At 42.2% G+C, this 16,225-nt stretch overlaps 1 protein-coding gene across 2 annotated transcripts; it reads left to right on the forward strand.

The window, feature by feature from the left end:
• Window positions 1-780: 780 nt before the first annotated feature.
• ANXA8L1 (annexin A8 like 1) lies at window positions 781-15,336 on the forward strand. Of its 2 annotated transcripts, none has more exons than XM_009973768.3 (13): window positions 781-1,228; window positions 1,339-1,385; window positions 5,689-5,779; window positions 6,045-6,139; window positions 7,292-7,405; window positions 8,244-8,334; window positions 8,955-9,034; window positions 9,663-9,722; window positions 10,244-10,337; window positions 12,150-12,245; window positions 12,493-12,551; window positions 13,424-13,546; window positions 14,929-15,336. In XM_009973768.3, exons 2-13 carry the CDS (start codon window positions 1,365-1,367, stop codon window positions 14,983-14,985), a joined length of 981 nt encoding a protein of 326 aa, XP_009972070.1. In that variant the 5' UTR covers window positions 781-1,228; window positions 1,339-1,364; the 3' UTR covers window positions 14,986-15,336. The 2 variants fall into 2 exon arrangements, with proteins under 2 accessions (XP_009972070.1, XP_032838066.1); XM_032982175.2 differs by having other exon boundaries at window positions 782-1,228; window positions 1,336-1,385.
• The last annotated feature ends 889 nt before the right edge of the window (window positions 15,337-16,225 follow it).

Genomic DNA, 16,225 nt, shown 5'->3' on the forward strand with positions numbered 1-16,225 from the left:
CCCTTGACACATGATGGATGTGTTTGAGGCAGGAGCAGCTGGCACAGATTATTCTATTGGGAATAGACAAGGCAGTTTCCCAGGCCGTTTTGGGCCCAGCTGGGTTAAGTGAAACAGCAGTGTGTGGGAAGGAAATGAGAGGCCCATAGTTTGGTGTTTACCCAGCATCCCATGTGGGTCTGTAAATGTGAGAGGGCACAAAGCTCCTATATAGCAAGGGTTAAGATATAGCCAGTGAGAACATTTCCATCAAGGCAGCTTTCCATTTAAAATAAATAAATAAATGCTGGCACGGGTGGATTCTGACAAAAGTCTACACAGGAAAATATTGCTACAACTGTAAGATATTTCAGCTGATTTCACGGAAATGTTTCTCTAAATTAAATTTTACAGAGCTGTTCAGCTCCTTTTAAAGCAAACACAAAAAGGAAAAAAAAATAACATTTCTTGACATGTCACAGCAGCTAGTGTAAGCCCTATAACAACTTTGCTGGGGTTTGTTACTGAAAGTTGTTAGACTAAGATGTGCTGGTCCTGTTAGCATAGAGATGCTTCTTGATTCATGTCATGCAAGTCTAGGTATTTGATGAGGGGTACGCCTCTCAAGTCTCTGTACAGTCTGCTGATTTATTGAGCTTTACTGTAAGATGTAGGACGTGTGGGGTGTGGCTGTGTTTGTGATGAGGGTTTGGTTTTTGGGTTTGGTTTGTTTTTTAATAAGCTTTTTTGAATGAAGGGAGGTAGAGGAGGGTTTGTTAGGTTTCTAGAGTCCCATTTTGCTGTGTTCCAGATTGGTAGAGATAGAGAGTCAGTAATAATAAGTGAGTAGCTTGCTCTGTTGTAGCAGAACTCACTGAGTGTCAGTGGAGTTTTATGCTGAGAAATACCTGGTGTAATTTGCATGTTGTGTCTGTGCCAGAGGCCAAAATGTTAGCAGGGAAGGGTGTGTGTGGGGAGAAGCAGTGGAAAAATTAAAATGGGATTTAGTCAATGGGGTTGAGTATAGGGCTCCTCACAAGAGAAGCCTTGTTTATTAAGCAACTTAATCTCTTCCTGTGAGATCATATGTGAAAAACAGGTTGAGCCATGTCTGAAGGCGTTGCCCCATGGAATTTGTAGATAAGGATGGTTTATACCTGCATGTTCCCACCAGAGAGGCCAGTTACATTCTGCCGCTTCCAGAGGGAATAAGCCTTCTGAGGAGTACAGTTATTCCAGTTTTCTTCTGGTAAGTTTATCGAAAAGATCTTTTGTTTCTTCCTCTTCTCCCTCCACCCCTTTCAAATCTCAGATTCCCTAATTGTGAGGTGTGATATGTGTGGTTTTCTTCATCAGCAGACCCAGGTATCACTACTGAGACTGCAATGGCATGGTGGAAGGCCTGGGTAAGTAGAGGAAATATTGAACACCCTGATTTTTTTGGCACCGCAGTAGGGTGTAACTTTAAGTTGCATCAGGCACTGTGTGGAAAATAGATGTTTCCCTTTAAAAATCATCAAGACCTACTTACTGGTTTTCTGACTATAAAAATAGCATTCAGCACTTCAAAAACCTTGATTAAGGACTGTGTCAACGTGACTGCTGGCTTTAAGAAAAGCAGACTCTTCCTGGCCATTCAGTTGAGTGTGGTGTAGGGGATTGTGTGCCTATGTACATGGGGAGATGGTACCAGGAAACAGCGAAGTTACACACTGAGGTCTGTAAACTGTGGGCTTCTTGTCCACTCCCTTCTCTTGTGGCATTGAGTTTAGGGCACTGGCCTGTCCCCATTTTGGTCTCCAGTTGTGCTGACAGGCTGTAGTCACAGAGGGAGATGTGGATGAGCCACAGTGTCTTTTTCTTTAGGTTTTTAATATTGCAAGACAATGTGGACTTGAACACCCTGTCTGTCTGATAGGAGCCAGAAATGCTGTGTATATTCTCTTTTAAACTCTTGTGGCTTTGGGAGGAATGTGGCAGGATGGGGGGATGCTCATGGGGTGCATTGAGGCAGCCTCCAGGATACGGCTAAGTCCAGGTGGCAGTCAGCTCTGGTGACGTGCACAGCTCTGCTGTCACCCATGGCAGGTCTCCCATTAGCCTCTGTGGAAGGCCAGGTTTACCCCCAGACAACTATAAGCCAAAGCCTAGAAGAGACTTGCTGGAGACATGCAATGGAGGAGTAGTGGTAGAGGAGTCTTCTTTCCCAGCCACATCTCCTGCCCAAGAACCACTGCGAGTAGAGCACAAGATTTCTATGGACTGCTTTTGTCTCGTTTGTGGAAAGATTTGCCCCAGAGTCCCCCCATCTTCTTGTTGTGAGGCCAGCTTCATGTTTCAGAAGCCTGTGCAAGGGGTGAACCTGCATTGAGGCCCCAGTGCTGCTGCTCCTCTCCCAGCCGGAGCATGGGCAGTCCTGGCACTGCTGGTTGAGCAGCAGGCAAGGAGCCTCTGCTCACTTGCCAGTAAGATACCCAGAAGGTGTAGAAAAGCGGTCTTGCAGTGCATTATATTACCTCAGGTGCAATACCTCATCACAGAGTGAGAAACTACTTTGCATGGATGTGACCATTTTTCAGCTTCTCAGTTACAATTTTGCAATCAAGCAGCAGGAACTGAAGGAAAAAACAAAACAAACCACCTTGTGGGGTAGGGAATACTAAGCTATTTCCTACTTTCCTTCAGAAGGCTTCAGGTAGGAAACTTTCCTCATCTCAAAACATATCATGATCTCTTTTTTTTTTCCCCAGAAAGATTAAAATTGTATACTTCCTTTCTGCTCTGATTTCCTTCTTCCTCCCTATCTCCTTTTGCAAGTTTTGTATAGTAAAATGGATTTTTTTTCCAAAACTTAGAGTACCTCTCACTTTATTTTTTCCCTTTCTGCAGCTTTTTTCCCCACTACCCCCTAAGCTGAAAATAATTTTAAATTTAGAGTGAGAAAAGTCCTTGAAAGCTCCAGCAATCATTTACCTGTCAATGTTGTAGGGAGTGGAGGCATGAGAAGATGAGAGGGCAAAGGAAGGATAGTAAAAAATTGTTTAGGTTTTCTAAATCCTTCACAGAAAATACAGTTTGAAAGCAAAAAGAGTGAAAAAAATCTGAAACTTTTTCAGAAACTCTCCATGGGGTGAAAAAACCCAACAAATAAAAACAACAACAAGCAACCAAAAACAACCAACCAAAAAACCCAGTAACCCTGCCTGTCCCCAAATTCTAGCTTTTCAATAAACTACTGTTGAGGTTTGAAAATATTTTAGTAGGAAAACTTTTAATCCCTCTCCCCTTCATTTATAGGTAAAACTTTTCGTAGCATTAGCTGTGAGGTACACTGATTCCCTTGCTTTCATGCCAATTATTCATCTTCAAGTGAGTTACACAGATGCCTTGAGTAGTTTCAGTTAGGTAACTGTAGGATCAATTCATCTCGAAAACAAGACCAAACTGAACAGGGTTTCTCTGGAAACCTGTTGTGATTTCACTGTGCTGGAATAATTACATACACAGAGAATGAGGTGTATGAGTGTGCTACTTGAGTCAGGATGGACTGTTAATGTTCCTTGGAATTGGTACCAAAAAAGACCACTGTTTCATTTGGAGGCAGTGGAAACAAATTAAAGCTCAGCTTTGCACTCCCTCTTTCACTGAGTCACCAGGCACTGGTCCAGAGTGTTTCTTTCACATGGTCCTTGCATGCAGCTGGTATTATCCATCTTTTTTCAGAGCAAAATCAGATGGGTGAGTGTAACCTGATTTCCAGGGCGATTGTGATGGTGCTGGCTGTGACCAGCAAGTTGAGTAGATGCATACAGTGCCTCACAGAGGACCAGAAAAGCAGCACTTGCAATAGTCCTGCCAGATCAGCCAAACTCTGTTTGAGGCTGAAGACAAATAGTTGTGGGTGTCGATGCTTTTGTCTGTCACTGCTCTTTCTGCAGTGATAGCTTCACCACAGCCTTAAACTTGCTGCTCAGAAATCATTGGGTTTCAAAGCTGCATCTATTAAGAAGTTTCCTATTGACACCACTTGCTTCACATCTGCTCTTTCTGCTGGGAGCAAGGTGTGGTTGCCCAGGAGTCTGTCTCTGTGCTGGCTGTAAAGCAGACTTCTCCAGATCTTGCTGATTGATTGAACATACTGCTTCTCTCAATATTTGTCATTGCCTTTTGGTTGCTTGTCACTGCTCCCAGAGCTTGGCTGGCAATGGGGCTAACATGCAAACATGTGCCAGCTATATCTACTGGTAAAGCACTCAACAAGGACATCTGAGCTGATTTGCCCACATCTAGCCTAAGCATCTGTGCAGCACAGCGTGGGCAAGCTTCAGCTGCAGCATTAGGCTAGACCTGGCATTTATTGACAGACACTCCTGAGCACACAGCCATTAATCTTCCAGCCTCTCATTTAAAAAACAGGAGTGCAGGTCCTGAAGAAAATTTCTACAAGCTTTTCTGCCTCGCAAGGATTACTTGAAGGCTTCTTTCTCTGGTGAGGACTTGGATGACCTGGAAGGACTCTAGGAGAAGAGGAGTAATACCCTCTTTCACATGAGAAATAAGGGCAGAAGGGATTTGCGTCATAGCAGGAGGCTGCTGGGTGGCAGTTGGTGGTCTGTGTTATGCAAGTCAGATGGGAAAGCCATAGTGATTCCTTCTGGTCTGTAAACTCTGATTTGAAGGTGCTTTTAATCTGACTGTAAGGCCACACCCATTGAAAAATCCATCAGATCATACTGATATCATTAGTTCAATATTAACCCTATCTCTGCAAGTAAATTTATGAAACATAGAAGTTCCCTATGGGAACTTAAATCTCTCTGCTGCTAAGAAAGAGAAAACTGTGCCCATTGTTGGAATAAAGTGGTGATGACTCCGTGCCTAACCCCTCAGGTCCTACCCACAGGGTAGTACGTTATTGTTAGAGATGCATCAATATATACAAGCCAGTCCCTTGACTAATAGTTTTTGTTAAATTGAAACTCTTAAGCCTGGATTCTGGTTAATGGTTCTGCTACCTTGTGGTGACTGGAATAAGTCTCACCGTGTCTTTCTGCCCTGTGATTCTGGCTCTGGCAGAGCCTAAGGGGTCTGTCTGGAGGATTCCTATGTATTTGGCCCTTGGTTCAGAGGAGAACATCAAACCTGTGCTCCTCCAGATGTGTCTCTTCCTTCAGAGTAGTCTTGTGGCCCAAATTGTTCCAGTGGAGATGCTTCCTTCTTGAGACCAGCTGTGCAGCAGCAGAATAAAGCTGCTATGTAGAACAATGATCTGTGAGAGCATGAATATTCCATGAAATTGAAAACCTATATGTAAAAACTACCCTGCAACAATCCACTAGGAAATGTGGTATGATATGGTAGCATACATGCTGTGAAGCATTGTGTTTAAGGGACGAGAAGGAAAATCTAGCCTGCCTGCTCAGCTTTCTCTGCCAGACTGCCTGCACCTAATGGCTATTGCAGAAATGTCAGTCATGCTTTGTGCTTCATGATTCTGCCAGGAGCCAAAGCCTGCTATAGGCAGATGGAGGCAGGAAACTTATGTTCTCTTTGGAGCTCTGCTCTTCTGAGAGACTTTGAACAAATGCTTCCATTTTTCTTTGCCTTCCCCCCACATAGGCAATGAGTAATGTTAATGTACTTTCAAATGACTTTTTCTTCAGCTGATGAAAAGCGGTGGTGAGAAGTCGCATGTTTTTCTTCTTTCAGAGTGAAGCAGAAGGCAGGTCTGTGACAGGTGCTTTAAACTTTGACCCTGCACCTGATGCTCAGATTCTGTACAAGGCCATGAAAGGGCATGGTGAGTTGACTCCAACCACATGTGTAAATTCTGTGTTCTGTTTATAATTGTCAAGTTGAAAACCATTCCTTAAGAAAATTGCAACCAGAGATATCACTTAATTTACTGTAGAAAATTAAAAATTAAAGTTTCCTCAGTACATACTTAAATTTCTACAAGAAGGCAATGAACTAGGGAAGGTTGTCTGAATATTTGAATTGAGATCTTGGACTAGTCTCAATTTATTCTGTGCACTATGTTTATGGCTTATTGTTGCTCTCCATAGGGACTGATGAACAAGCTATAATTGACGTCCTAACCAAGAGGAGCAATATGCAGCGTCAACAGATTGCCAAATCCTTCAAAGGACAGTTTGGAAAGGTTCTTCTAAAACAATGCCATATTCAGTCACTGTTTTACTGCATGTAGTAAATGGGTGTACAGTTCATCCTGAAAGCATGATACAAACAATATGCAGGTCTTCTGCAATGAGTGGATTAATATGTATGTATAAGGCCTGGTGTGAATGTGTGAAATTAATTTTTGATTGGAAAAATTGATTTTCCCCCAAAGATTACATTTTTTTTGGTAAAATGCATTTTGACCAAAAATATTTTAAAACTATTTTAACTTAAAATGTAACTTCTTACTGTTTTTGAAGCTGTAAGAAAAATTGGTACCTTTCTAAGTGGCATTTTGAGTAAAATATTGGTTTGGTTTGAGCCCCTTTTAAATGCCAAAGGAAATTCAATTTAAAGATTTATTTAGTTACATTTGTTTGGAAATTCTGAAAATTAAAACAAACTGTGGTTGTTGACAACCATATTCTTCTGGGACTATCTTTCTGGTTTTGATAAAAAAATCCTTCTGATTTGATAAAATCTGACTTTTATTGGGAAAACTTTTCTACCAGCAAACTCTGCCACCAGCCCTACCCTGGAGTCTCCAATGACCCTTTCTGGAAAGGGGATTGCCATGCAAGGGTCTCAGAAAGGGAAGCAAATGTAGGGGGGTGCAGGTATGGGACAATGGACTGCTTGCATCCCACTGAAACAGGGTGAGTCATACCCTGAAAGAAGCGTGCGTTGTGAAAGGAAAGTTTGAAGTTTATCTTCAAACAGAGTGCATGCCTGATTGTGCAGAAGTCCTGGGTGAACATTTATGTGCAGGCTTTGGGAATCAGCTCTGCCTGAAGCTGTATCCCTTGCTCAATTCAAGGCCATCAGCTGCCTGGTTCTGCTCACTCTATAAAGCAGGGTGGAGGAAGATTTTAATCTTTCCTACTTTTCTGCAGAATTAATTAGTACCTTGAAGTAGCTTGAGTATTGGGGCAACAGGGAATGTGGAGGCACCTAAATAAATCCCATTTTGGAGTTAGGTGCCTTTTTCAGTCCCAGAAGCTTTTTTAATAAGCTATCAAGACAATACTGTCATTCAGCTTCATTGCTGTAGGCCATGAGGATAGAAACAGCACTGGGCAGTAAAAAGATCCTGAGAGGCTTTTTATGTAACTGTGTGATGCATGTTTAACAGGATCTGATTGAGAGCCTGAAGTCTGAACTGAGTGGTAACTTTGAGAGGCTCATTGTAGCTCTCATGTACTCCCCATTCAAGTATGATGCCAAGGAGCTTCATGATGCCATGAAGGTATGTGAATTGCATGCAGATATTTAAGTAGTAGCACCGATGCAGTGCTGCTTTCCTGTAATTGTGCTTTATTAATGCAAGTGGTAATAACTGGACTGTTACATGATTAAGTTTGTTATTAACAGTAGCCTTTGAGAAATAGTTAATTTTATATTTAATATTAATGCATATTCTAGGGGAAAATGCTGCTTTACTACTTAAGGCTGTATGAGAGTTTCTGTACATACATGTCTCGGAGCCTGGGGAAGGCAACAGCAAAACTAAATTCAGCTTTGATAAGGAATGAGCATCCACAGATTGTGGTTTTCAGTTAAGCATCTCTGTTGCTTTCTGCAGTGCCTCTCCTGAATGGAGCTCAATGACAAAAAACTACTGCCCTGACGCCCCACCTGAGATGTGAGACCTTTAAGAAATCAAGGAGTGGTGGCATGAGGGCCAGGCTGGGGTTGTCAGGGATCCTACATATTGATACGGTACCCTCTCAAGTTTCAGGTGCAGAGAGATTTATTAAAATGGTACAAAAATGGACTGACTAGACAAGCATTGGTCTCCCCACAACCCTCTTCCACTCTGTCATCAAAGATCCAAATCCAGAAATACATTGCAGAAGTGCAGGGTTGCATAAAATCATCCTTTATGAATTAGGCACCTCAGCAAAAGAAACCATGTTCAAATCAAATGTGCTTTGTGTCTCCAGCTTTCATCATGACAGTTTCTCACAGCTCAGCACGCAGCACAACACTTTGCTGCCATCTGACTCCCCGCTTGACTATACTTCTCTAGCAATAAATCACACTCAATGACTAGATGCCTTTCTCCACTATGTTTTGTATTAAAGGGTGTGGGAACAAGTGAAGATGTTATCATAGAGATCCTGGCATCCCGGACAAAAGCACAGATCAAAGAGATAATCAAAGCGTACAAAGAAGGTAAAGTGCCCGGGGCTCTGATTTGTGTGGTCAGAGCAATGTGTGACTGCCTGATTGCACAGCAGGACCAACCAGCACTGTCAGCAGGAAAATGGGATTTTTAAAAGCAAGGTGCAACCTAACTCTTTCAGCCTAGCAAACAGAACACGTCTGTGCTGAGAGAATTTGAAAATCCCTTTCTAGCTGGTCTCCATCCAGCTACAGGAAAAGGTCAGCAAATCACAGATTTGGTTCAGCTTGGCCACACAGGCTGTTGTCAAAATGCAAACAAAACTATAGCTATGCACGTGGCTTTTTTTACCCATTAAATACACTCTAGATGGGAATTTATCAAATATGTACTTGTAAATATTTGGTATCTCTTTGGTCCCTTAAACTATATCTCTAACATTATCCCTGTGTTTATATCTTGGACATCAGTGGAGCTAGTGACTCAGTCTGATTCGAATGCCGACCTGGGTGTCACTGAGGGTGTGACCTGATCTCAGCCCTGTTTTTTTTCCCTAGCGACCTTCTTGGCTAGTGACAGGCTATTGTGTGTCCTTGGGTGACTGGTAATATCCTGACTATATCACCCAAATAACAAAACCTTCCCTTGTCCTTCTCTTTCTCTTGGGTAGAATATGGTTCTGATCTGGAAGAAGATATAAAATCGGAAACAAGTGGCTACTTTGAACAGATTCTGGTTTGCCTTCTTCAGGTAATGCTAGAGAAGAGAAATGAGTGTATAAAGATTTTCAGATTTTTCTCCTCCTTTTTGGAGAAGACATGCAATAGAAGAGGCAATCGAGTCATGATCACAAGATAAACTGCACAGACAAACGTTACTTGGACTGGGACCGTATTTCAGCTTCAGTGTGACTGAAGCAGGGAGCCCTCCCTCCCTTAGCAGCAGTAAGAGAACTGGGAATTTACAGTCAGCTCTGCTGCAGGGAGACAGCTCACTTTTACATATGCGTAAAACCATTGCATTCTACAAGGGCCTTAGAAACCAATGCCCCTCAACTATGATTCATCACTCTTTCAGGGCCTGTGCCCTTAAAGCTGAGTGTATTCAGATGCATTTATCCTATCACTTTTTCCAAATTTTCCTGCCTAGCAGCAGAATAACTTAGAAAATGTTTGACTCTGCTTCATAATACTGATTTCAGTGCCTTTTGGAGAAGGAGTTAGCACTTGTGCTGTCTGAAACATTACTGTTTGAGTACTCTGCAGAAATAGATAGCTAACAAGGATAATTGATCTTTTCCCAGAATGTACACTGTGATCCCTATATATGGAAGAAGTTTCACGAGACAAAATGGTTACCTTTCTTTTCCTTCTCATAGGGTGAAAGGGACAATGCCACCCTCTATGTGGACACAGCACTGGCTGTCCAGGATGCAGAGGTACTCTCAAATGCCTATGATCAGCGATATGCCTGCATCCCACCTGTCTTGAACTTCACAGTGCCTCAGTGGTCAGCAGAGGGTTGGAGCCACAACAGTTGGGGGAGGGGTGGTCTTCAAGCAGAAGCAACTTGGGGTTCTTCAATTTTGCCTGCACTTGCTGATCCTTGCTATTCCAAAGAGGGGAGTGATAAGAGCTGGACTTGGACTCAGCTGCTTTTGATATGTGAAAGTATATGGGTAGTGGAATGGGACAGCAAAGAATAGGGTAGAATCCTGCCCTGTTGGCTGCTCCAGTTGCTGCAGGAGTGATGGAAAGGGTGAAGATAGTGGCTGCTCCAGTTTGACTGGAAGACATGGTCAGGGGTTTCCATAATCAGCCATTCTAGGAGAATCTTGTTCACATAGTGTTTTAGGTTACTTCAAACCCCTTTATCCTAGTAATGCCTTAAGCCAAACTCTGTTCCTTTACCAGCTGCACACACAGAACACCTCTCTAACAATTGTGTGTTAAATTACAGTCTCTCTATGCTGCTGGGGAGAAGATACGGGGCACTGATGAGACACAGTTCATCACCATCTTGTGCACAAGGAGTGCCACACACTTGCTTAAAGGTATAGAGCAGAGCCCACATTACCAACCTTCTGAAGTGGGAGATCACTCTAGCCAAAAAGAAGAGGCAGGGCTATAGATGGAAGAGATGGGTGGTCAGAAAAAAGTACGTGAGACTATCCTAATCCTGGGTCACTCAGTGACCAAAAGCTGCCAGCAGCTTTCATGAAAACTTATGAAGACTTAGTGCTGCTGAAAATCAAGTGGCTTATCTAGGGGTCCTTATGCAGTGGTGATGGCTGGATGGTATAGGTGTTTTTATAAACCCAAGGAGAGAGAGTCCCTTTCTAACCAGGTAGGAACATGCAGAGAACAGACCCATGACCCTTTGGATGTGGGTTCCTCTGGGAAAAAAATCACCGAAAAAGTATCTGGTTATTCAGTGCTTGAGAATCACAGGGTGCACCCTGCGTTTCTGCCCCAGATTCTTCTGAGGGTGTCAGAGGCTGCTGGGGGGAAACTCACTAATGCAGCTCCAGTTGAGGGAGCCCTCAGCTCCCCACCTGCCCCAAGCAGCAGAGACCTGGCCTTGTCATCTCAAGACTTTTGAGGCAGTCCAAGGCTCTACCTAACAGAATTTGTTATGTCAGCTGAATCAAAGCGTGTCAAGTACTGTGTAAATCAACTGGGCCTAAACTGGTAAATTCAGCTGGTGATAAATTAGGTATGCCTGAGCTTTTTCAAGCTGAGGTCTTCTGAGGCTGTTTTCTAGGTTCTGGAGGCCAGCTTCACCTTGTATTTCAAATTTAATCTCCCAGTATCATTTAGAAAACAAAACAAAAAACAGAGCTCTCTAGTCTTTGGCTGTGTCTGCCTTTAAAAACTGAATTTCAACAAGTTGTTGTCAGGATGCAATCAATCTTTGGGACCTACTGTATCACCAGGCAAGTAATTTCCTGGATACTATATCAACCTGTAACTGTTTATCTTTTGAACTTGAGTGTAATTGTTGCAGCTAAGTATTTTTTTTTTTTTAAATATAATATGGAGAGTAGGCCTGAGCTGAGAAGGATGTAGCCATCTGTTTATTGTGTGGAATTGCCTATCCCTGAAGTATCTGAATGATAATGCTGAGGTATCTGATCTTGAATGCTGAGCAAACTTCATTAAGGTGTCCATTGCATTACATATCAGTTTTCCTTCTTTGTTAGCCTGAAAGCTAAGAATCAAAACTGAGGTCTGTAATTCTGAACCCCAGAGTATACAGAATGTATAAGGTGAACAAGTTTTGTTAGTGGTGGAGTTCAGATATTTTGGAATCTGCACTTGTGTTTTGCTCATATATTCCGAGTTGGTTTGGGTTTTGTTTGCTTGTTTGTTTGTTTTAATTATGGTTGAAATAATAAGTTTTCCCAAACTGTTATAACCATTTGAAAATCCAAGGGCCATAAGCAGTTTAGTCCTAGATTTAATTTGGTTTTATTTTGGTTCTTGAAGCTAGTGACATCAACAAACACAAGACCAAACAGTAGAGTTGTGCCTAATCTTCTGTTGTCAGCTGCAGTTTTGTGGTTAAAGACAGCAATGAAAGGTCATATTTCCAAATGAATATGAGGTGACTGAATTTACATTTTCAAATGAAGACAGGGAATTAAGACCTGTGGACGGATTGGGTTTTTTTAAATGTTGCCATACATTTTCATAGCTGATTTCTGGGCTTGACTAAAGCCTCCTGAAGTTGATTCAAATGTGGCCTTTGCTTTAAAGTGATCTGTGTTTTCACATCACCACACAAGCAGTACCTGTAAATATTGGGCACAAAATGCCTGAACAGTTGCTTGGTAAAAAACTGAAGGTTTTTGTGTTTCAAACAGTGTTTGAAGAATACCAGAAACTAGCTGGTAAAAGCATAGAAGACTCTATCAAGAGTGAAACTCGTGGTTCACTTGAGGATGCCATGCTGGCTATTGGTAAGAGTGGCTACATTTCCCTTTCTTTTATCTGAGTCTGCTGCTTTTTCTCCTGCAGCAGTTGACTGTTATGAGATGAATCTACTTAATAAAGGTATCTGGTAGGAAGTAAAGGATACTTCTTAGGTAAGATAAACTCAGATCCCAGGGGCACGCTGAATTAATGGAAAACATGTTGAATCTCTGTTACTTGTTGCCATGGACTGGAATTACCACTGATTCTTACTGAGCCTTTTTGTATGCCTAGTTAAATGCACAAGGAACATCCGTTGCTACTTTGCAGAGAGGCTGTACCATGCTTTAAAGGTAGGACTCTTCATTGTAACATACTTGTTTTCGTACTGGACTTAATTTGTAACCTGGCTTCCAGCAGATCAAACTAGAAGATCCAAGGTTTTAGTGAAATGCAGCAAGCTTAGTGGTATTGTTGCAAGTAATAGCAGAATCCTTTCAAACACCTAGGGTAGAAAAGTACCCTTTAACCTTGAGACACCATGGGACTTCAGCTTTTCTGTCGTAGGAGTCTGCAAGGAGCCCAGTCCCACTTACTGGAACATGGTCAAAAGTTCTGGAAGAGGCTTTTCTGGGAAGTTGTTCATGGTGGAGTTTTGCCCATAATGTGAACTTAATGGACTGGACCACAGTATTTTCTTCTTAGGAAGCAATTTTCTAAATGGCAATATAAAATTGAAAGAGTTCCAAATGAGGACACATAAGGCATCTGCAGATAGTGCACCTGTAACTCCTAACTGACATGTAAAACATGTCAACTCTCCCAAATTTTTGGAAAGCTGGGATGATGGATTATTTTTGTTATCAACATGATCTTAATTTTTCTGTGAGTGATTAAACAATATTGGTTGAAGCCAAATGTTGCATGAGTGATGCTGCAGAAGGACATTGTGTATTCAATGACGCCTTCCAACTCTGTAGCGTGTTTACTTTTGCATTTGACATGTGCAAAGACATAGCACAATTCCATGTGTGGGTTTGAGATATTGACAGTGGCCCCTGGGAAGGGGGGTGGGGGTTGGTCCTCCAGAAAGAGAAGAAAATGTGCTGCAGAACATGTGCCAAGCAGTGTTTGAATCCTGACTCTTCCTGTCCTGGACCAGTTTGCAACATCTTATCCCTTTAACAACCACTAACATCACAGACTGTTATATCTGTTTTTCCAGGGGACTGGCACCCATGATGGGACTCTTATAAGGGTGATTGTTTCTCGAAGTGAAGTTGACTTAAATCTTATAGAGGTTGAATTCAAGCATATTGCAGGAAAATCTCTCTCCAGTATGATTATGGTAAGCAGCATCTTGATATGATGGTTCTTAGCTATCATATGCATCCCACACTGCTGGATAGGTTAGGAATGTTTCCATGTTTTCAGTAAAAATGTCATTTCTGCTAAGATCATAGTTGCTCTTCATTAGGCTTACTAATAATCATCTCCTTGAGAGACATATACCCTTGAGTCAGATTGTATGTTAAGTGATTTGGGCAAAGCCAAAACCCAAGGAGAGACTGCTCCAGGTTTTTCATGGACCAGACTTTCTATCCATGCACTTCACGATCCCTTGTATGAATCCAGATTCATCTAATTCTCCCTGTTATACCTTTCCCACACTGCTGTGCCATTTTCTCCTCTCTCTGCTGTCTTTAACTGCCTCAAGTCAGTCCCATATAAGTGAAAACAGTGCTGGGGTTTTTTTGTTTTTGTTTTCTTTTTGTTGTTGGTTGGTTGTTGGGTTTTGGTTGTTTGGTTTTTTTTGTTTGGTTGGTTGGTTTTGTTTTGTTTTGGTTTTTTTGTAGCTGACATTCCAGATAAAGGCTTGGCCTATACTGTAGTGAGATAGTTTTAGAAACTGAACCTTATTAAAGCTTATTGTAGCTTTTGAGGTTTGAGTCTCAGCTCTGAGCGAATGACTCTCCCCATTTTGGGCTGAAATGCTGGGGTTTACCATTTGTCCTAAGGACTCTGAGATATTCATGTTCCCCAGTGCAAATGGCACAGAAGCCCTATCCTTAGCAGTCCTCATGGGAAGTCTGGTTCTGTAATGAAGGCCTTTTCTTCTAATTGACACTGTCAGTGTCTGTCATGTTGATTAATGATCAGTCTTCAAGGATCTGTACAGAATATTCATTCCTTCTGAGAAATGGAACTGGCTTTACACCTGTCATCACAAAACATTCAGAGAACAAATTTTTTATGTAGTGATGTTCTCTGTAGTGCTCCTCTAGACAAAGATGACCATATTTGTGGCTTTTTAAAAAATGTCATGTGTCAGGGCTAGCTATACTGCCCTCTTTCCCTTCCTGTAGGGGAGAGACACTGCATAAATACCCAGGGACATAAAAATCTCAACACAACAGGCTTAGTTGCTCTCGCTCATGCTGATTTTGCCTCTGCTGCTCTGCAAGATGGACCCTTGATCAATTGTTCACCTGGATTCCAAAGAAAAGAATCGGACTTGATAAATGTTTTTCCAGGTGGCAGCTACAGGCCTCATTTGTCATTTCACTTTTGATGGTGTGTCAGCTGGCAGTAACTCTGCTGAAGTCTGGCTTGCTTTTTCCAAAGTCCTTTACCTGTGGGGGCATATTCCATGGACTGACAGTCAGCACTCAGAGCATGCAGAGAAACTTCCACATTCACCATTTTTTTTTTAATTTTTTCTCCTGTCAGGATGACACCAGTGGTGATTACAAGACAGCCTTGCTGAATCTCTGTGGCAGTGACTGACAAAATCTAGGAGGAAGATGTTGAAAAGGATACAGAGAGAAAATTAACAGTGAACAAGAGCCTGAAAATCTACATGCAGAAAATATTTCCATTGGTTTAAGGAAAGAGAAAAAGAAGATCAAATTAATGGTCAAGGTTTCCTAAGCTCTCTGAAGGATGTAGAAGCTCATTACACATTAAAAGCTATTCCCTTCCCTAGCAGGTTTTCACACAACTGGGAATTTCTTTTTTGTTTTCATTTTTTTCTGTGCAATTTCCTTTCTCTTTTAACACACTTTGAAGAGTGGCACTTGGATATGAAATTAAAGGCTATTTTTAAACCCTCTGTGGGTGTTTCAAAAATCTGAACAACCCTACAAAGTCTGAGCTGTTCTGAAGCCTTGCTAACTTCACTAGGACAAGCTGGTACAGCACCAACCATTTCAATGCTAGCAGAGTGGCTCTGGAAGGAGTCCCAGATATTAATGAGGCTTTAGGTCATGGGTCAGAATGGAGAATTCAGAATTCAGCCCTAGGAGAGGGACTGGTTTAGCAGCCTTATCTACATAACTTTGGTGGGTGCTCCCTAAGGAGCAGGGAATGGCAGAGACAAACTGGCTGTGAGCATGTGAAAGGTGAAAGCTGTGTGCCTGATTTCCCTCTTGCTTGTGTGAGTGTCTGCAGGGGACACCAGCACATTCAGGGTCTGACATCAATGTCAGACTGTGGGGAAATCAAAATTGGGGTGGATGATTTAGTTTTGGTGAATATAGGATATCTTCCTCTTGGGAGCAGACCTGTTTCTGCTCCTAGTTTCACAGTAACTTCAGAAGTCAGTGGTCTCCCTTGGAAGTTTCCCCCCATTTCCATGATTGCACCTACCACCTGCTGAGTGAGGCCCCAGATTTGGACAGCGATATAGATAGAACAGGATGAAAGGCTTTGAGAAGCTTATGTCTGCCTTGACCAATGATTTTCCACACTTAAAGCAACAAATTTAAATATGTAATTACCAAAAGCCATTGTGTTCAGAGGAGTAGCTTTTCTGATCAAGTGGGTGAATTTTCTGGCAGAGGGATGGTTCTTCCCTTGCACTGCTGAAACGAGCCGGAAGCATTGCAGTGAGAATGGTGAGTTCAGAAAGTCTTAGGGAGTCTAGGACCCAGACCTGGGGTTAGGGTATCTGCATCCCTTGGATGACCATGAAGAGGAGGAGTTTTCAATCTCTGATCCTTTAACAGCCTGTGTTTTCAGTGATACC

The sequence above is a fragment of the Tyto alba genome, unplaced genomic scaffold (assembly GCF_018691265.1).
Source record: "Tyto alba isolate M040663 unplaced genomic scaffold, T.alba_DEE_v4.0 Super-Scaffold_1, whole genome shotgun sequence".
Taxonomy (NCBI): domain Eukaryota; kingdom Metazoa; phylum Chordata; class Aves; order Strigiformes; family Tytonidae; genus Tyto; species Tyto alba.